Source organism: Pyrus communis, chromosome 1 (genome assembly GCF_963583255.1).
Source record: "Pyrus communis chromosome 1, drPyrComm1.1, whole genome shotgun sequence".
In the NCBI taxonomy this organism is placed as follows: Eukaryota; Viridiplantae; Streptophyta; class Magnoliopsida; order Rosales; family Rosaceae; genus Pyrus; species Pyrus communis.
This window is the reverse complement of record NC_084803.1, coordinates 12,557,020-12,578,000: the sequence shown is the minus strand read 5'-3', so window position 1 is coordinate 12,578,000 and position 20,981 is coordinate 12,557,020. Positions and strand designations below refer to the sequence as shown.

At 36.7% G+C, this 20,981-nt stretch overlaps 2 protein-coding genes and 1 pseudogene across 2 annotated transcripts; 2 read left to right on the top strand and 1 right to left on the bottom strand.

The window, feature by feature from the left end:
- The first annotated feature begins 9,059 nt into the window (after positions 1-9,059).
- Positions 9,060-11,399, top strand: LOC137716270 (probable methyltransferase PMT27). The gene is made up of 2 exons (XM_068455700.1): positions 9,060-9,147; positions 9,865-11,399. The coding sequence occupies exon 2, from the start codon at positions 9,880-9,882 to the stop codon at positions 10,957-10,959; it is 1,080 nt and encodes a 359-aa protein (XP_068311801.1). The 5' UTR covers positions 9,060-9,147; positions 9,865-9,879; the 3' UTR covers positions 10,960-11,399.
- Positions 11,400-11,721: 322 nt separating this feature from the next.
- LOC137746914 (lachrymatory-factor synthase-like) lies at positions 11,722-12,342 on the top strand (annotated as a pseudogene).
- A 216-nt stretch (positions 12,343-12,558) lies between these two features.
- Positions 12,559-20,248, bottom strand: LOC137741328 (cell division cycle protein 27 homolog B-like). Its single transcript, XM_068481052.1, has 16 exons — positions 20,072-20,248; positions 19,418-19,490; positions 19,178-19,287; positions 18,884-18,930; positions 18,259-18,356; positions 17,678-17,982; positions 16,743-16,895; positions 16,163-16,370; positions 15,632-15,858; positions 15,471-15,536; positions 14,829-14,948; positions 14,128-14,204; positions 13,893-14,012; positions 13,547-13,766; positions 13,166-13,447; positions 12,559-13,034 (listed from the first exon to the last, which is right to left on the bottom strand). The coding sequence occupies exons 1-16, from the start codon at positions 20,174-20,176 to the stop codon at positions 12,987-12,989; spliced, it is 2,259 nt and encodes a 752-aa protein (XP_068337153.1). The 5' UTR covers positions 20,177-20,248; the 3' UTR covers positions 12,559-12,986.
- Positions 20,249-20,981: the final 733 nt, after the last annotated feature.

Here is a 20,981-nt window from a genome sequence, read left to right as displayed (position 1 = left end):
CTTCTGAGTTCCTCGGGAACCCGAAGCCAGTGAACTCCCAAAAGGCCTCGTGCTAGATAGGGATGAGAATATACATATAAGGATCACTCCCCTGGGCGATGTGGGATGTTACATTTTCCTCCTATATATACCCAAATTGTCATATCCGGGCCCGGGGCAAATCACTTCTCGGGTCCGCTCCACCACCGTAGCACGATATTGTCCGCTTTGGGCTTACCATTCCCTCATGGTTTTGTTTTTGGGAACTCACGAGCAACTTCCTAGTGGGTCACCCATCATGGGATTGCTTTAGCCCCCTTCTCGCTTAACTTCGGAGTTCCTACGGAACACGAAGCCAGTGAGCTCCCAAAAGGCCTCGTGCTAGATAGGGATGAGAATATACATATAAGGATTACTCCCCTGGATGATGTGGGATGTTACAATCCACCCCCCTTAGGGGCCCGACGTCCTCATTGGCACACAGGCGGCCAAGGTTAGGCTCTGATACCAATTGTCATATCCCGGCCCGGGGCAAATCACTTCCCGGGTCCGCTCCACCACCGTAGCATGATATTGTCCGCTTTGGGCTTACCATTCCCTCACGGTTTTGTTTTTGGGAACTCACGAGCAACTTCCCAGTGGGTCACCCATCATGGAATTGCTTTAGCCCCCTTCTCGCTTAACTTCGGAGTTCCTATGGAACCCGAAGCCAGTGAGCTCCCAAAAGGCCTCGTGCTAGATAGGGATGGGAATATACATATAAGGATCATTCCCCTGAGCGATGCGGGATGTTACAGAAAGGGTCTGCCTTAGTGTTAGGGTTTTACCCTACACGTGGCAGCATCCTATTGGCCAAAGTTTATGGAGAAATATTCTCAAGATATTAACTAGGAAATAATATCTTGAGGTAATAGAGTAATTATCCCTAATTGATTTAAATTGGGATTACTTACTTGAATGGAGTCAATCTTCAATTGGGAATGTATTAAGAATATGATTTGGATAATTAATTCTTATCTTTAATGCTAGGACTTTTCCTTGCCAATAGCAGGTGAGTCGTGGGCAGTCGTATTCAGCTACTGGGACCTTCAGGGTGTGAGCTACACGTAGAAGTATCTGAGGAGACGCCCATTTATTAAGGGCAATCTTGTCTTTCTCCGGCAAAAGTTTATGTGTCGCCTCTAGAATTTTTGGAATTATTTTAGGCTCCACATTAAATCTTTAAGATTTACCCTTATCATTGTAATTTAGATTAAACATGTGTTAATTATGCTTAGTGATTAAATGCAATTTGGGCATGTGTATTTTCCCTAGTTCTTTGAGAGAGATTATATTCACACATCCCAAATTACTTCTCTCACACCCTTTTAATTTTTTAATACTTTCTACACACCACTAACACTTGATATGAAAACATTAAAAAATTAAAAGGGTGTGAAAGAAGTAATTTGGAATGTGTGAATATAATCTCCCTTTCTTTGAAATGAAGCTCATTATATACACCATTTATGTAACATCCCACATGGCCCAGGAGAGTGGATCATGTAAGCCTTATATGTATATTCTCATCTCTAACTAGCAGGAGACCTTTTGGGAGCTCACTAACTTCAGGTTCCATTGGAACTTCGAAGTTAAGCGAGTTCGCGCGAGAGCAATTCCAAGATGGGTGACCCACTGGGAAGTTCTCGTGTGAGTTTCCATAAACAAAACCGTGAGGATGTGGTAAGGGCCCAAAGCAGACAATATCATGTTACGGTGGAGTCGAGCCGGGATGTGGTGGGGGCCTGGACCGGGATGTGATAATTTGGTATCAGAGCCAATCCCTGGCCAGAAGTGTGCTAACAAGGACGTCAGGCCCCTAAGTGGGGGTGGATTGTAACATCCCACATCACCCAAGAGAGTGGATCCTGTAAGCCTTATATGTATATTCTCATCTCTACCTAGCACGAGGCCTTTTGGGAACTCACTAGCTTCGAGTTCCATCAGAACTCCGAAGTTAAGCGAGTTCGCATGATAGCAATCCCAGGATAGGTGACCCACTGGAAAGTTCTTATGTGAGTTCCCAGAAACAAAATCGTGAGGGTGTGGTAGGGGCCCAAAGCGGATAATATCATGCTACGATGGAGTCGAGCCCGAAATATGGTGGGAATCCGAGCCGGGATATGACACTTTATTACTGGTTTACATCGCACAACTTCTTTCTCTTTCAGGAATTTGTATTTTTGAAAATGATTGGATCCAGCCGAATTCCACATGTATATGCATGCAAAGGAAAAGCACTTGACACAAAAATATTGATTCGAACCAATAATATGGAAGCATGAGCTTCTAACTCAGTGTATTGAGTATTTATTCATAAATTTAAGGTTTCGAGTTCTAATCTTTCATTTTTAACTATCCTTTTTTTTTTTTCAATCAGAAACGATAACATGATTCATTAGTGAACAAATAGTTATAAATAGTGTCAACATGAGTACATAAATTTTAGTGACCAAATTCTTAATCTAAAAATAAATTCGCACAGACAACAAAGATAACTATCATACAAATAAAAAAAAAGCATCAATAAATATGTCAAAATAACGATAGAACAAATCGATAATAAACACACATCAAACCATCTACACAACATGATCACAAACACAAACACGTTTGCTTAAAACAAAAACAATGACATGGATATGCATAGCTTCTAGAACTATAAGCCATAATCGGTTGTGATTTGTGGTCACGATTGATCCACATTCTAACTCCCACTCATCTAACGTATATATAACTTTACATTCAAAAGAAAAAAGTAAGAAAAGAAAGGCTGTATAACTTTAGAAAAGGATTAACATGAAAAATTAATTTTTATGGCCCTCAGTGAAGTTTCTTTTCTGGTTGGGCCACGGCCGACTAACACAAAAGCTTTTTCAAAACCCTTGTTTTCCCCCTTTGAATCACACCAATCAACAGTAGCAAGTAACAACGAAGGAATCCTAAACCGCGTGGACCCAATGGCTAATGCCATCTGTCAACTATTGGTACTATTGGTTGTCTAATTTGATTTGAAGGCTTTTTATGATCATCGTGCCGACGTGCTCATTCATGCAGTGTTTTGTTTTGATATTTTTTGGTGGGGTTTGGGGGTCAATGTCATATTCATGGGGATGTTCTAAGCAAACTATTTTCCATCTCTAGTATATTTCACGCGACTTGTATTGTCAGTTTTTAAGTTCGAAATTCCCTTTTTGCCTCATACAATTTAAGTTGAATTAGTCATGGATGTAACTTGTATAATTAAGTTTCCATTATTTTTTTTTTTTTTTTTTTGTTTATCGTTTGAAGGATAATGCACTTTACTGTAATTTTATTTACTTTTGAGAGTATATATTGCAAAATTTTTATCATATTCTAGTATTTGGTATGCAACAGACAATAGAAGGTCAAGATATTTTCTTTTTGTAGTTGGTCAAAAGGTTTAGAAAACCTATCAGTTTAAAACTCGAGTCTACGGTCACAGTAAAAACCCCGACGTATTGATATGTATGCACATATGCAGGCTTTCATATAAATGTTTTCATAAAAAGTAATTGAAGCAGTATGTCTTTCCGTTTGCTTCACTATCGTTGCATCCTTTCCCGGAAAGAAAGATAAAGGTGCAGAAATATTAATTTAATTTAGTTTATTATTTAGCTCAAAATTGTTAATTATTTTAAGTTAATCACCTTAAAACGGTTTCATTTGCTGGGAGGATCCTTTATGCTTTTATAATTGATTTATAGTACTATTAAATTATTAATACAGGAAAAACAAAACCCATCAACATCAGTAGGGCACTGCATGTTTTTTACTTCTTTTAATAAATCATTTAAGCTATTCACTTTTTGTCTTTGCTTCCAGTGGAACTGTGGAAATGCAGAACGAGTGTGTTTTATTCGAATGAGGCACTTTGTGTGGGGACTTTACGAATTGGGATTGGTTGGAGTTGCTTTTAGGTTTAAAGGGTCCCTAATTTTGTGGGAAATTAACCTAACATCACCAGCCTTCATGCACACGCTCACCCGGTAGAAGATATTTTTATATTTTTTTAATCACGGTGTGTTACATGTGATTTACACGTTTTAAATGTATTTATATGCATAAATTGACAAAAAGAAAGTCAAATATTTGAAATAAATGAATAATCTTATATCAAATATCGTTTGTTAAAAAAAAAAATCATTTGACAACTAATTTAATCACATTATTATCCGCGTGTAAAGATCTTTTTTATAATCAGCGAATCACATTATTATCCGCATGGAAAATACTTTTTTTATAACTAGTATTACACACCTCTTAAGATGTTTTGAACATATTTAAAAATAGAGAAAATAATATTTCATGAACATCTGATTAAATCACATTATTACTAGTTTATTGTAAGGTACTAATTAAAAAAAAATTGTACTAATTTATCACTAGTGCTACTCACCCCTTAAGATATTTTAAACACACCTTTATGATTTTCTTTATTTTTTAATTATATTTTTCTTTCCCTTCACGTGGGCATCACCAACTTTCACCCAACCTTCTTTTTTTTTTTTTTTTTTCTCTCTCCCCACTTATTATCTCTATTAATTAATCATCTTTGTCGACCAAAAAAAGATGAAATGATTACTTAGTATTCTATCACACAAAAAAAATGATGGCCACTAATGTAATTTTACAGGTCTAAATTTTACTGTTTTTTATTGAAGCCTTATATATAGGTGATGTTAAAATACTTCCAATATTAAAAAAAAAAAAAAAAAAAAACTCCCACTTCTCCTCACATTCTCTCTCTCTCCCTCTCTCCTTCTCATTTTCTAAAAAATGTGTTCATACACACAAAGTGTGTAAGCAAATGCAAGTTTATATTATAATATTATATTTTATGATGACCAAATTACCCTTGCATTATTTGATATATTGTATTGGGCTGCTTTTGGATTTTTTTTTGGCTGAGGGGCAGTTTGGTCTAATTCTTTTGTCAAAGTCGGTGACACCAAAACAGCCTTCTAGCTATATATATATATATATATATATGTATATTTTTTTTTTCCCGCTTGTAAGCAAAATCTTAGGTTTAATTTGTGAATAATGAGTTCGCTATTAATATATAATGTTGACTCATTGTATGCTTTAGCAATCTCCAAATCCTTTAATGTAAAATATCGTTGCATATTAACAATCTGAGTCCACAATTTATCTTGTGATGTAATTAAGAAAACAATTAGAGACTTTATGGACCGAGTCAAGAACTTTAATGGAGATGGAACACTTTTATATATGATGAAATCATAGAGTTTTCAACACGGCGGGGACATATACTAATAATTCAGTGAGATAGTAGCTTCCAAACTTGGAAGATGTAGAAAGAGACTATCTAATCAACGACGGCATTAAGATTGATTAAAAACACAAGTTGGCCCCAACGACGACCATTCTAGCTAGCTAGAAAAATGCATTGTCCTAATAATAGTACTAGGGCTTAGAATGAGCCATAGAAATAAAGGGCCACCATGTTCTTGGCTGCTTCCACATCCACACTTACCTACCTTTGATGATATTTCCTTCCCTGTTTTATGTTTATAATGCATGTACGAAAATATACAATATATATTTAATAATATATATATATATATATATATAATATGTGTACAGTTATGTCAATTTATTTTTTACAAGTATTCTAAATTACTTTTTGAAAATTCAAGCTTGAATGCAAGACTTTGTCTTACATACAGTCGACAGGGCCAGTACTGAGATTTTTGATGCCCAAAGCGATCCTAAAAAATGTGTCTAACTTCATATAAGAAAAATTATTTATTTTCACACGTAAGATTTCGGTAAACGTATTTTTTATTTTTATTGGTGACACGTCATATGATTTTCATATTTTGTCTACAAATTACTCTTTGTTGAATGTTAGACTTGAATTGGAATGAATGTCTAAAAACTGCAAACGGCATGGCTACTAGCTAGTAATAAAAAATAAATTAACAACCAAATAGAGATTCATAAAATTGGAAAAAATAAAAAAGCACATAGCATTTCAAACTCAAGGCTCAAGACCTTTCGTCCATTTAAACAACAGAAACCATTACTTCTTATTAAACTTCTTGATCATTTAGCTACATTTTATAAATTTATACTTTTATGAGAAGAAATTTGTAAAAACTGGAAAGTAAAAAAAACACATAGCATTTCAAACTTGGTACCTCCTCGTTAATTTTAAACAGCATAAATCGCCACTTTTGGTTAAACTTCTTTGATCATTTCACCAAATTTTATAAATTTATACTCTTCTGAAAAAATTAATAAAAAGTTGGAAAATAAATAAACACATATAGCATTTCAAACTCAAGGTCTCCTTGTTAATTTTAAACAACAAAAACCACTATTCTAGTTAAACTTCTTGGTTATTCAATCAAATTTTATAAATTTATACTCTTATGAAAACATTTATGAAATTACCACCTTAATAATTTTAGTGCCTCCATTTTTTTTGGGCCTTGGATGGTCGTCCAATCCGCACTGAACATGAGCCAGCCCTGACAATCGAGGCAGACCCCAAAGCGTCTTCCTCAATCTCATTTCCCCTGCTTGAGTGGGAGCGGGCTCTCTCCCACCCAGACAATCGGGTGCCGCCAAAACCTTCTCGTACCCATCTATAACAGGAGTTTATGGTTACCTTGAATATATGAAGGAACCACACGTCAAGCCAACTGAACTAATCACATTTATGTTAGATATTTGAGTGTCTTAAATTATTAGTGGTCCGGCAAACCTAAATTCAGGGACGTAATTTTCATGTTAACGTCTTTGTTTGTCAAAGTCGTACCTTGCAAACTCTTTTGATTATAAGGTCAGCTAGCTTTTTCAAGATCATCACAGAAGTGCTTTTAATTAGAAGGTTAGAAACTCATCTGCTTTTGGGACCTTTTTAATCGACCAGTTCCATTTGATCTTCCAGCTCTACGAGAGCTTTGAGTAATAATTATATTCATGGTGGGCTCTGTTGCATGTAATGGCCTGTGCCTTGGTGCTGTTTGGTGGCCTGAAGAAACGTCCACCTCCGCCATTAATTTACAGGGCCAAACGTTATCTTCAAGACTTCTGGAGTGGTGCTGGTTTGATCTTCTTCTTTTCATGTGTCGTTGCGTAACGTAAGGGTCTATAAATTAATCAAAATGTAATACAATCTACGTGTCTAGTACATGTCAAAGGTACGCACACAAATGTAGTTATCTATATTCTATACATAGTAAATTCTTGTACCTAGTGTAGACACCTAGCAATATCAATAGGCTCTAGAGATCATCTTGGCCAACTCCGATGGAGAGAGCTAAAAAACTAAAGGGTCAAAATATGGCTTGATTTGGACAAAATTTATCTCCAGCCAAAAGTTGGAAGTAAAAATTAGTGGAGTCCACCAGGCCAAAACATGGCCAAAGGGCCATCGAGCTGGCCCAGCTGGGTATTGGCCAAGCTTGGCCAATACCCAGATTGTTTACTAGGCCTAGCAGCAGTTTCTACAGTCTGTTTGCATATCCAATGGCTATGTTTGAAAGAATCCAACGGCCTGATTTGAATCTCCAACATCTAGTTGATATTAGCTAGTCGTTATATATTTTTAACATTTAGGCGGAATTTAAAAAAAAAAAAAAAAGAAAGGGTCAATTTTATTTTCCTATAAATACCTATTACATTCCTACACCAATTCACACATACTCTTTGTCCTTGCATACTATCTTACCTCATTTTTATGCAATTTTCTCATTTTATTCACCTCAAACACTCTTTTCATACACACACCTCTCTTACCCTTTCCAAGAATCCAAATTTACAATAATCCTGTTGGAAATTTGCATAAACAATTACATATCGACATGTGTCACTCAGAAATCTTATCTGAAAATTATTAAGATTACATGAAGATAAGAAATCTGGACACTTACTCATTTAGCGACACAATTCACTTGAAAATCCTATACTATAATTGTTGAGATTACATAAAGATACAAAATCTCGAAGCTTACTCATTTAGTGACATGTGGCACTAAAAAAACATGTCCGGATGATATTTTTTTTTATATGGTTTGAGTAGTAGTTTAATTTAATTAACCAATAAATTAAAAGAATAAACTTAAAACTAATAAATTATTGAAGGGGAAATGTTTAGCTCATTCGGTTGGAGATGAAATATGAATAAGGCCTGACACTGTTCATTATAAAATAATTTCTTGTTTTGGACACGGCTACATTTAACCCATTTGGTTAGAGATGACTTTATATATTATTTAACCAAGTAAATTTATGGTTCTTTTAAAATGGTTAATAGGAAATCAAAAGATCCGTGTGCCTATATATATTTCTAATTTCTGAATAATATGTATGTTTGTTGCTCAAGTGTTCATAATCGACTTTTATTTATTTATTTATTTTCATGATCCAGTTTGGAAAAGGTGAAGAAATAGCAAGGAGTCTTGTGTGTGGTTTATAATTTTTACTTTCTTAACAAGATTCATTAGAGAAAATTTATACAAAGAACATGCATAACAAATGTAAAACAACCAAAATCATGACTACCGCCACAAATTGAAGCACATGACCATACTCTCCCATGCATCTTACCAAGAAAAACATGTAGAACAATGATCAACGAGGGTAGCAAATAATATTTTATTCAAAAATCCAAACTTTGTACGAGTTTTTGTAGACAAAAAACTGTGAACTTGTAAAAGAGTGAGGCTAGAAAGACGAGTCACACGGATTTTGTTATTGTGGAGTGTAGACATGTGGACGAGACGTATGCCAAAACACCGGCTTTTATTTCCGTTACCGGCGCAGAAAAAAAGGTAAGTCGTTGTTTCCGATGGCGGCAAAGAAAGCACAACAATCAAGAAAGATTCCTTCATTCTTCTTCCCTACCCAAACAACCCTTAATGCTCCATTGTATTTGCGAAAAACCACAAGACTCTGAAAGCGTCTTGTCTGCAGGGGTACTTTCGGGATCACGTACAAAAAATAACCGCTAATTTGTACTTTTCCTCGATCATTTCTTGCACACCCAAAAGAACCAAACTTTGAAATAAATCACAAAGAAGAAGTAAAATTACATCGCAGTCAGCGTCTTGAATCTCCATTACTGATTAGAAGGTAAGCTTTTTACTCAAAAAATGAAATGAATTTTTTTTTTTTCTGTGAATTTCTTTCTTTTATTGTCTAAATTTCTGAGTGATCTGTATGTTTATTGCTCAAGTCGTTGAATTTTCTGTTCGCTGTTGTGAATTTATTGCTGTTAAATCTAGTGGAAAAGAAAGAAACCCAAGTTTGGTATTTTCCAGTGCAATTTTTTTGCTTACCAGAAATATTGGAAACTTCCTGAATTTGGACTTCGTTGACTCAAAGATTCAAACTTCAGAACATTTTCCTGTATTTTCTAGGAAACCAAACAGAGGGTTATTTGGTTTTTCTGTTTTCTGTTCATAGACTTTATTTAGTTAGTAGCTCGTTGAATATTGTCAGGATGAAATTTAATTAAGAAAGATAATTAAGGTCTGTTTTTTGTGATATAGCATTGAGATGATAGACTAATGTTATATTAATTACCTGAAAGATTTGTTGACCTAGTTCTAATTTGAATCCAAAGGAAAATTTTAGAACAAGGTTTTTCGAAAGGGAGGGGGGAGGTGGATTGGAAGTTTGCAAAACCCTAATTGCTTAGAATAAGTAGTGGTTTTTCCTATTTCTGATGCTGATGGCAAAACCCTGTTGCTGATTTTGGATTTGAGGTCTTTCATAAGTGAAACTTTTTCTTCCTTATCGTTGTGACGATTGGTTGGAAATTTATGAGAAGATTGTCTTTTGAAGCAGGTCTACAGAGTTTTGATGAATTCCCAATCTACCGGGCGCAACCAGAGACCTGCCAAAGGGTTGAAGGTGAAGCCGTCGTTTCAGATTGCATTGCTTTTGGTGTTTTGCTTCTGGTTGCTATACCAGATGAAGCACTCTCACTATAGTGAAAGTGCAGATGACAAGGCCAGTAAAGAACACGGTTCTAATATTTTCGGGCGTAAGGGGAGTGCAGGGTGGTCAAAAGGTGGAGGTGTGTCTGCATCAGAAGATTCAAAACATGTAGGAGAAGTAAGTACAAAGACAGAAGATGGAAACGATGTGTTTGATGGAATTGCTGAAGAGAAAAATGAAGAAGAATCTTGGCAGAAAGTAAACGAAGTGAATGAAGTTGAAAAGGAAACAGAAGTTCAGAACACAGAATTGAGCAATAGAGACGAGAATTCTGATGGTGAAGTTAAAGGAAATGGCGAAACAATGGGGCTGAACGAGAATTCATTGCGTGAAGAAACTTACCGAGAGGGACAGGAAGGTACACAGGCAGTTATCTCGGAACAAGATGGTGAGAAACATGTGAAGAACATTAGTCATGATGAAGCAGGAGAGGACGAGGAGCAGGAATCACAAGTTAATCGTGATGAGCAAGAAAATGGAAGGGGCCAGGAGAAAGAGCCAAAGAGATTGCAGGAATCTAATACTACTAACACAGACATTTCAGTACGACGGGATGAAAATAAGAATGACTCTCTTGAGGGCCAAAATTCAGTGGTAGATGCAGTGGTCCATGGTTTTGATGATGAGAATGGTGTGCCGGTAGATGGCCATGATATCATAGAATCCTTAGTGATTGTATCGAGTGGTGATCATGCAATCACGGGTCATCAGGAAATTAATTTGAGTTCGAATAATCAAAATGAAATCAATGAAAATGCAGTAAATGAAGAAGTTGGGTCTAAAGATGGAACAAATGGTGCAGATTTGGAAGCCAAAAGCAAAATCTCAGCGCAAGATTCAAACATTGACATTAAATCAAAGGTCGAAACAAGTTCAGACACCTCAAAGATCGATAGCGTTAAAGAGACTACAAGGGGAGGCAGTTCCGTTTCAGATTCATAACCAATACAAAATGTCATCAACATTACAAGTTTCTGCACAAGCAGAAGAAACAAAAGGTAGAAAGTGAGTTGAAGTAGTAGCATTTCTTCTTGTGTGACATGGTACAGTCTAAGTTCGAGTTTTCCAACAAGCCATTGGACATTTTCCTGTCTTTAGATCTCGAGAACGGGTGATAGTTTGATGTCGAAAAATCATACATACATACATACATACATACTAAAATGTCTACAGTCTCAGTGCTATTACAGAAATAAAGTTTGTTTTCAGTTAATATTACCTTTGCTCCTTCAGTTAATATTACCATTCAAGCTGTTAGTTACTTCTGCTATTACTATACTTCTGCTGATTCAGTGATTTCATCATCAAAATGGAGATTACTTCAACCATTACTCACTAAGGATCACTAAGACCACAAAAACTTAACTATAACGGGATAGCTTTGTAACGGGATCCCAAGACAGTTACACATTGCCATGGGTTTCACGTTTCAACATACTCACATGACAACACGTGATTGACTTAAGATACAACCACTGTTGCATGCCACGTCACCCGTTTAATAAATGTTTGCCGTGTTGTGAACTGGTGACAAAAGAGTATCTTTCATCTAATAGAAAATTCATATTTTAGAAATGTATATACAGATAGGGAGTGGTTATTGACGCTTCAAGAAAGTTGTTCTACACTTGTTCACACGTCATTTTTTCCTTGTATTTTTATTACAAGGAACGGGTGGGTGCATTGTGGAGTGAGAACAAAGCCTACTGAGAGAACCATTCTTCAAAACATCCATTTGTTATTAGCTTTCTTTTCATACAAACTAAATGGCACATGAGAAACAACTGAAATGGGAAGGCGAGGCAAGTGCAGAGCTAAAAGGCCCCAAAGCAGAGCAAGTTTGGCTTCTTTTGGAGGACTTCCTTGGCCTGCACAAGTGGTTCCCAACTCTCACAACTTGCCTACTTGCCTTGGTGTTGAAGGCACGTCAGGGTAGGCCGGTGCATGCGGTTCTGCACTGGGTTCAAGACTCCGGTTGATCAAAGAAGTGAACGGAACCAAGACCAAGAGAAGATGAATTGGACTAAGCAGAAGCCGCTGGGTAAAGACCCAGCAACAATGACATTTAGTTACTCTATCATATATGGGAATGTCGGGTTCAACTCGTACATTTCGACCGTGGAAGTGGTGCGGAAGGATGCTGGGTGCACGATTGTGTGGAAGTATGAAGTTGAACGAGTGGAGGGATGGAGGCTGGAGGATCTGGACCTGTTTATTGGCACTGGCTTGCAAGTCATGGCTAGCAGAATGGAAGCCTCTCTGTATAACCCTGAAATAAAACCCGGTGATAAATCTGGAAAGGTTGATAAATTGTCGGACTTGTAGCTCTAGTCGTTAAGAGCAGTTACCCCCTATTTCAGGGTGGGTTTCTGTTATATTTAGGCGCTAAAATGTTTGCCATAAAAACTTCAATTGATCGTGGCACTTACTATAACTTTTGCTGAATAATAAAGTGGATAGAGGAAAATTTTGTGGCCGTGTAAGGTAACTTCCAAGCTTGGGGACGAGATTTGGGGACGGAGATCTGAGCAGTGGCCACAAAAGAACCCTAGATCTGAATCCGGGTAAATTTAACGGTTTAGACTCGTATTAACGGGAAAATTAATCATGGATTTTTACAATTTTGGTCAAAAGATTAAGGTAGATTACAAATATAAACATTAGGGTTAAGGTCAATGATACAAGTAGGTTTTCCTCAACATGATGATACAACTATCCGTACAAGTATAGCAGCTATCAGTGCTTGAGTCACATCTTGTCCTCTACCAGTATGTGAATCACCTACAAAACTGAGGCCAGTTTCTACAATATGTAGACTGGATGCGGGTGCCCAAATGAGCAGGCGAGTCTCATGAACTAGGCCATTCATACACCTTCGAAAGCACAAGCAGACCATCACCCAGGGTTGAGTCTTTTCAGCCGGATAACTTGCGACATGTCCTCTTTAACTGAATTCCAACATGATAGATCTACTCATCGTCTAGTTCGTCAGGTACATGTAACTTCTCAATGTCAGCCTGTTGGAAAAGGAAGAGATGAGCCTCGGAGTGAAATGCGAATGAAAGATATGCTTGTGTTGCGATCAAAGCTACATGGAAAGTTATCGATAGTGGGTGTTAATAAAGAACAAGAAATATGCCCAAATCACCTTAATGGTAGCGACGTCAGTTGCGGATGGTTTCAAATCCAATGCATAACCGAAATGAAGCATCGCTTTCTCGTGCATATTACGCCGCTTGTAGATTTTACCCATCAGAGCGTACACACTACTTTCACGAGGAGAATATTCTTTAACCTCCTCTAAGACTGCTAGAGCTTCATCAAATTTTTCTAAGCTCATCAGTATACTAGCCTTATGATACATGGGAAGTGGATTCTTCTTGTCTGCTCTAATAGCCTTCTCCATCATCACTAGAGCTTCTGAGCTTCTCTGTCAATCGAAACAAATACATTTCAGATAACTGAATAAAAAACAAGAACCAGTTGTAAATAAGTAGACTTCCTGGAGACGCGAGAATGGTTATATGACCTTTAAAGCATGCAATGCTGAGGCAAGATACGTCATAATAACAGAAGAACGTGGATTAATTTGGAAAGCCGTTCGGAAGTGATGCTCTGAGAACTCAAATTTTTCTTGGCGATGATAAACCATTCCAAGCCCATACCAGGCATTATAATGCCTTGCATCAATACGAAGTGCAGTCTGATAGCTCTTTATTCCATTCTCAAAATCCTCTAGAGCTACATATCTGCAGATAAGGATAAATCGAAGACAACAGTAACTAGCTGATACAAGGTCAGAATTAACCATCAAATTACGGGAACGTCAATTTCTTGCATTAAAGGATGGAAGGAAGAAAAAGGCTGTTTCGTACTCGTGACCGCAAAGGGTATGTGCATATGTGAATCTTGAATTGACTTGAACTGCTCGCTGGAAAAATTTCAGAGCAGTTTCATGGTCTTTCTGCAAGCTATAGCAATTTCCCATTGCAACCCTGCAGTACCATTCAATAAGAATGAAAAGACGTGTCTTTACGACAGACAACAGATACTTAAAAGAAAACTGAGAATCTAATGACGTATTATTTCACAAAATTTAGATATAGCTACCACGACTGAGGAGCTAAGCGGTCCGTTGATATCAGTTCTTGAGCCAGGTAACTTAACTTCATATCTTCCTTCAAATGCTGCAAAGAGCAAGAATAACTTTCAGTGCAGCAATCAAACAATGGGCACCCGGTTATACTAGATGCATGCAGACTAAAAAAGCATGAATAAAGATTTAAAAACCTGTTTCTCAAGAAAAGGAAATCAGGGTTTTGGGAAAACAAAAATCACACCATCTGTTAACATTATAAGTACAAAGAATAACAGATACAAAAGTGTAGGAGTGAATTAAGCACCAAGCTCCATTCAGAATGATCGGGTGGAGTAAACCGACCATGTAATGTGTACAATAGACCCTCTTAAAAACACAACACACTTTTCCTAAATAGGAAAAAAGTGACACTGTTTTAATTTGAGATACATGATACATCACAGTGGAAACTCAGAATATATGATTACATAACATATGCATGCCTTCCTTTAAACTATTAACACTAAAGTAAGGAGAAAAGCTAAGCCAACAATGAAAATTAGTGCCAAGCTGAACTTAAGCAGGAAGCAGGATTCGCGGGACTGTGGAGCAACACTGACCATGTAATGTATAACGAAAGTATCCTCTGGAAACCACGTCACTGTTTTCCAGGACATAGGAAAAAACAAATTTTTTTCAAATTTTTTTGAGCAACGTCAGTTTGGGGACTCACATAAAGAACTGTAGAATACATATCCATTCCTTCTAAACTGTAAGGTGATGCCTGACGAGCAAGACTGAAGGCCCGATCAGCTTCTGAATAGTCTATCAATTCACAGTAAGCTTTTCCAACCTGCAAACGAAAAATGCCAAAATAGTCAATTATATGCAAGTGTTAAAATATGTGGGGGCAAAAATCATTCAAGGGAGCAGCTGCAAGGGATTTGACTGGGTGAACATGAAATTATTGAAAAATATAGGTTTCGGTATTGAAAAATCATGGAAGACTAAATAAAGCGTAACAAAAGAGAGAATGAAATATGTCTAAAGATGAGATAAACGGGTGACAAGACAAATTAATTAAGTTCTGATGACAATGAGAAATCAACAAATAGTAGAAATCTGTAAAATGCAGTGCAACGTCCAGTCTTTTTTATATCTGATGTGAAAGATATTATTTCTTATTAGTTTTTGAAACTAGCCAACTAAGTTATACAGACCTCCACCAATCAGATGTCACCAGTGTGGAAGAAAAACAGCAGAAAATAGGTGAATGGAATCCTGTACTTGGTACATGAATCCAGTGCTGTGTACAAGATCATCACTGCAGGAGACGATATAGAAATACAGCCAAGAAGTTTTCTATAAAATTTACCTGGGAAAGCACCCATCCTGTATTGTAATGCTTGTATGGAAGTTTGAGATAGACATCCAGTGCATCCTGCACAACACAGTCAATATTAGATAACAAAATATAACCTCAAACTAATAAAAAAAAAATTATAATCATTTTATTCCACAATAACTAAGCAGTACCTGGCATCTGTACATGCAGGAAAGTCTATAGCCTTCCCCAAGAGTTCTCAAAAGACTCAATATTTCTGAAGCTCCAGTGGCAACTCTTGAAACATTGATAATACCTCCAGTACTTGACAAGGTTCCTCCTTCTTGTTCAAGATATCTGGCATCACTAGAGGGAGTGAAACCAGAAGCTACTGCCGCAGTTGTTGAACGGGAATCATCGAATGTCTCGTTGCGCATTCCTAAATAGGACCCAAATTTGAAATTCACAACTATTAGCGGAAAATCCATTGGACATAACAAGCATTGAAGAATCAAGAGTATCCTTGAGCGGTAACATTTTACTTATACTATCCAGGAAATGCTATTAACCCTAAAAGAGCAAAGGAAGTGAAAAGACTTGAATCACTATAATCCAATTTGTTGTTCCTCTATTAACAGAAGAGAAGAAATTAAGTATATTGTTGATAAAATGACTTATTGTCCTGCTAATCTCTATACGGTAGTATGTTCACCATAAGACTGAGAAATGAGAAGATGCATCACCTTCATCAACATTTTCATTAGCCCATGGCTGCCCCTTACGATTTGCCAAGGAACGCGCAACAGAGCTCAGCTTGGAACTTCCAAGATATTTAGATGAATTGGTAGTTCCATTTCCGGCTGTCACACTTGCATTAGTGTTGGTCCCTGCTTCAGCAGCAAGTCTATTGCTCCGCCGGTTGCCAGAATCAAAAGACAACCTGCTTGAAATCTGAAAAGAGACGACAAATAATCTCATTAAGTCATTGACCTCAACCTTCCAGAAACAACATGAAAATGTGACCAGGTAACATACAGAGACAAGAAAACCCATTTATAACTAATTACTCAAATAAGGTGCCAAAGGCAACATCACCACCAAACAAATCACCTCATTGTAAGCCTAAATTAAACCAAAAAAAACAATAAAGCATATATTATACCCACATGATGACGTACATGCAATTCACACAATACTGAACTACATTACATATTCTCAAATAGTTAATTTATGTTAACAAGGAAAAGTACGAAATCAGTGACATTAAGAATTGTATCAATGGAAAGAAACTTTACTTAAATTATGAATAAGTGGAGCCTGTACCTTGCGGAGTTTTCCTTCATCAACAAACTTTCTTCTGGGGGCTTGAATTGTAGAGTTCACATTTGACTTTGGAGAGCTATCAGTACCCGTGTTTAGGTTTGGGCCATTTGGCTGACCAATTCTACACAGAGCTGGTGGAGCAACACCTGACAACTGAAAACAGGGACAGATCAGTGGTTATACAACAATTTCATATTTTTATTTTGACAAATATAAGTTTCAGTGTTTTATTTCAGGTGTCCATAAGCAACATTAGATGACAACTAAGTCTATAATTGAGTGATTATGTCCTAAAGATTCTAGCATTGAATTTGTTTTAGATCTGGTCCTTAATTATAGAGACGCAGGTGTTTATACATAACAGAAGACTGCAGAACCGGATTCTCAAAAGTTTATATTCTTCAAAATTCTCTTTGCTTTAAGGCTTTTGGAGATTTTTAAGGAGTATAATGAGTTCTTTTATGAATCTTGGTTAGCAATGTGCTTATTGGGGAGGTGTCTTAATCGGGAACCTTAGTTGCCTGCTGAGAAAAATTTCAGCAACCAAGTTTCCTCAGACCAGCCTCTCCTTCCTCCTTTTGACCGATATTCAAACCATAATTTGATTTACAAACCATAAATTTCTCCTACAGTCCAATGTCCTTCGTTAACAAGTTTCCAAATCCTAAAGCCAGGCATACCCATTTGTAGACCTACCCTACGTTATTTGGTCTGCTTTACAACAAAGAGACCAAACTTATCAGTAAAGAAACCAAACACTTCCTTTCAAGACAAAACCTAACTGAAGTGGTCCAGAGACACATAGTTACAAAGACAAAACAAACCTAATATCATTTGATACCAACAGTAAGATTAAGCAGTGGAAGAAAGGAAAAAGATACAGCAATAAATGCAAGACTACTGGAGCAAAATTGGAGGGGAAAACTTATATATACCTGCATGGGCATTGGTGAAGGAGTGTTAAAAAAAGATGAACCAGAACTGCCATTTACAGGCTGACCAGAAGCTCCTCCCAAACTAATATGAGAATTTCCAGACACATCTCTTATATTATTTCCTTGAACATGTTTGAATTGTCTCTGGTTAACATCTTCGGAGCTAAAGTTCCTACCAGAAACTAAACTGCAGTCCTCATTCAGGGTAAGTAAACTCTGAGAAGCTAATCCATGATGTAGATACTGTTTTTGTATGGAAAGAACAGCAGCTTCACCAAAAACTACAGCTGCTTCTTCAGCAGAGCCTGAAACAAAGGAAAATATAAAGCTCAACTTAAATATGCATCTGAAGGCACAAAATCACCATAAATAATCAACACAGAAGTTTTCGATTTTGTAAAACCATTGATTAACCAGTTGCCGAAATACTATATTGTTTTCTAAGATGCCATAATTTTATCAATAAAAAACATCAAAAGTAAATTGTGGACAAGGGTGCCACTCTGAAATTACATTCATAAAGAACAAAAAGCTCTAATCTGCCTAAACTATCATTTTCATGTATGTAACACTGTACAGACCTAATACGCACAGTTCTTCATATGCAGCCCACATACAAGGATCCATAGTCAAAGCCTGCTTAAAGTGATGGATGGCACTTTTCCTTCTGTCAGTATACCTAGAACAATACCAATAATACCAATTATAAGCAATAAAATCATGAAAGGCATGCATCACGCATATAAAATCTGATAAAGGAACAGAAAATGGGCATAATCATACAATCCAGCACACAAAAACTGTAAAAACGCAAATAGATACTTAAGTAGTTGCAAGATGATACACTACAAGTTCCACCCAAAGGGAGCAAACCTAACTTAATATAACACAACAAAGTCCTCCATCCCAAGAAACATGCAAGCAGAGAGACAGAGGGATCAGTTTAGAAGAGGAAACTCTGCCTAACACTACTAGGAGGAAGAAGATTCAAGCCTTAAGACCACAGAAGATATTTCTTGTAGGAACAACAACACTACTACTACTATTCACTTATATTACATGTGCATATGTTTTTTTTGGTACAGCCTCATAAAAATAGATTATGTCAAGCCATCATCACAAGCAAATCCATTTCAAGAAACTTATAAAGTATCCCTATAACAAAGGTAATGCATATACAAAAGCTCCAGAAGACAGGAGACAAACCTGTATATAAGCCCCAGAAGGTAATGACCAGCTGCACCATTTGGAACCTACCAAAGGAATAATGAGCAAGTCATCCACTGTTTAGACCACATGAACAGGCTGAAAACTGAATACCAATAACAACATTTGGAACACTAAGCAAAGATTACATAATGTTTAAGGGGTACATGCCATTCCTTTCAACCCAGTTTATGTTGAAAAAAGTGAAATATGTTTTAGGAAGCAAGACTTGAAAAAGTAAATATGTAAGCTTTACTTTAAAATAATGCTCCAAAGAAAGATAGATTTCAATACCTCTGCACCAGGCTCATTAGCAGGACATAATGCTGCTTCTGCTTCACCAAGAAGATCCATCTGAAAGCATGATATCGCAAACAAGTAGCGGGATTGAGCCACTTGTGTTCCTTCACAAATCAACATAGAGACGAAGAGAGGTCCATGTGCATGAGAAATACTATGATGAAAAAACAATAACTTGAACCAAAAACTGGAATTGAATGTATACTCAGACAGTATGTGATATGACTTGCTTACCCTTTAAAATATGGTATGCAGCATAAGCTTGATTGCTTTGCAAGTAACAGCCAGCTAACAACTGTAAATTCGTCTGCAATATAACAAACTTCATGTCAACTTTCGAAAATCCCATAACCGATCGGATTAATGCTAACAAAAAGAGCAGCACTGTAGACACTAAACCCCTTTAAGAAATCCCATTGTCAAAAAGCTCACACCTTCATCCTTCACTCCAAAAGAGCTACCATAAAAAATTTCCATCCACAGCTCCAATAATTCAAAGTTCATAAAATAAAATAAATAAAACTGAAGGCAAGTAATTAACCTTAAAAGAGAGCATTTTTTGCCAGAAAAAAGAAAATGTGAACTCTGGGTAAATACAAATATCCGAAAAATTCGAAATCAACAAAACCCAAGGTCTCAAATTACAGAACACTGAATTACTCAGGTATGAGTAAATTCCTCACGAAATGACAGGTAAATTAAACACGATGCGTCGATCAAGATAACAGAAGCGGTACGTTCCCCCAAACACTAGAAACAAGAAGAAATTTCATTCCGTATACGCCATAGTCCTCGTTTTCTCTTTCTTTCCTGGAATTTTCTCGGCAACCAAACAAGCAGGCGATGAAAGAAGGAGAGAGAGTGAAAGATTGGGTGGAAAAGAGGTACCTCGGAGGGGAACTCGGCGCAGAGGCGTTCGCATACGAAAATGGCGTTTCGGTGCATGAAATCGCGGAGACTGTGCTGGACACAGTCTCGGAGTATCGCTTCCATGGCTGCTGGTTCTGATTCGGAGAGGGGAGAGAGGGGTTTTGGCTTTGGGTTCAAAACAGGGCGGCACGTGTGATCTCCCGATTTCAAATCACGCGTTAGGCGACATTGCCTTCCGTTTTATTTATTTTTTTTCCTTCTCTTTTTCTTTGATTTCAAAATTACGTCCCAAAACGAAATAAAGCAAAAGCGGATAATCTTGCAACGGTCAAGAATAAAGAATTTGTTAGTTATTTCACGTATTTGATTTGAATTGGATTGTGGGTTGTATATTGTATATTGTATTTTAAGGAGAAGTGGATAATTCAGATCCGAATTATTTATTTCGTACATGTTGATAAGAAGACGTTATTATTTTTACTATAAAAATAGCTATAGAAGGGTAATTTTGCTATTTTAAAATTATTTTATGATGATGTCCACATAAAATTAATGAAATCCCACCGGTATTGGTTTTTGTGAAATGATTTTAAAACCATAGAGGGTTGTTTGTGATATGTTGCAAACATGAGAGAATTTTGTGAAAATGCAAAAAAAGCTTCATGAGGTGCACTGTTTTAAAAAGTCTCGTCCCGATTTTGGGCAAGACGTTTGGAAAAATCGGCTGGAAGCTAGGTGGCCCTAGTCGGTTTTTTTTTATATTTTTTATTAATTGTGTGCTTTTTTCTTTTTTGGTTTCATAGTGGTATACTTATAGAAATAGTGTACCTAATTTGCAAATGATGGATTTTCTACAAGTTCATCCAATACTCATGGAAATGGTGTACCTAATTTGCATTTTATCATTATTTTAATATTCATACAAGTA

Bases quoted from the DNA above. Each gene is read 5' to 3' on its own strand.
- LOC137716270 (XM_068455700.1), top strand. From the start codon at position 9,880: ATGAATTCCCAATCTACCGGGCGCAACCAGAGACCTGCCAAAGGGTTG.
- LOC137741328 (XM_068481052.1), bottom strand. From the start codon at position 20,176: ATGGAAGCGATACTCCGAGACTGTGTCCAGCACAGTCTCCGCGATTTC. The intron at 15,859-16,162 runs GTGATGCATCTT...GGTCCTATTTAG, and splicing joins TAATGAAAATGTTGATGAAG to GAATGCGCAACGAGACATTC. The intron at 14,949-15,470 runs GTAAATTTTATA...TTTCGTTTGCAG, and splicing joins CAGGATGGGTGCTTTCCCAG to GTTGGAAAAGCTTACTGTGA.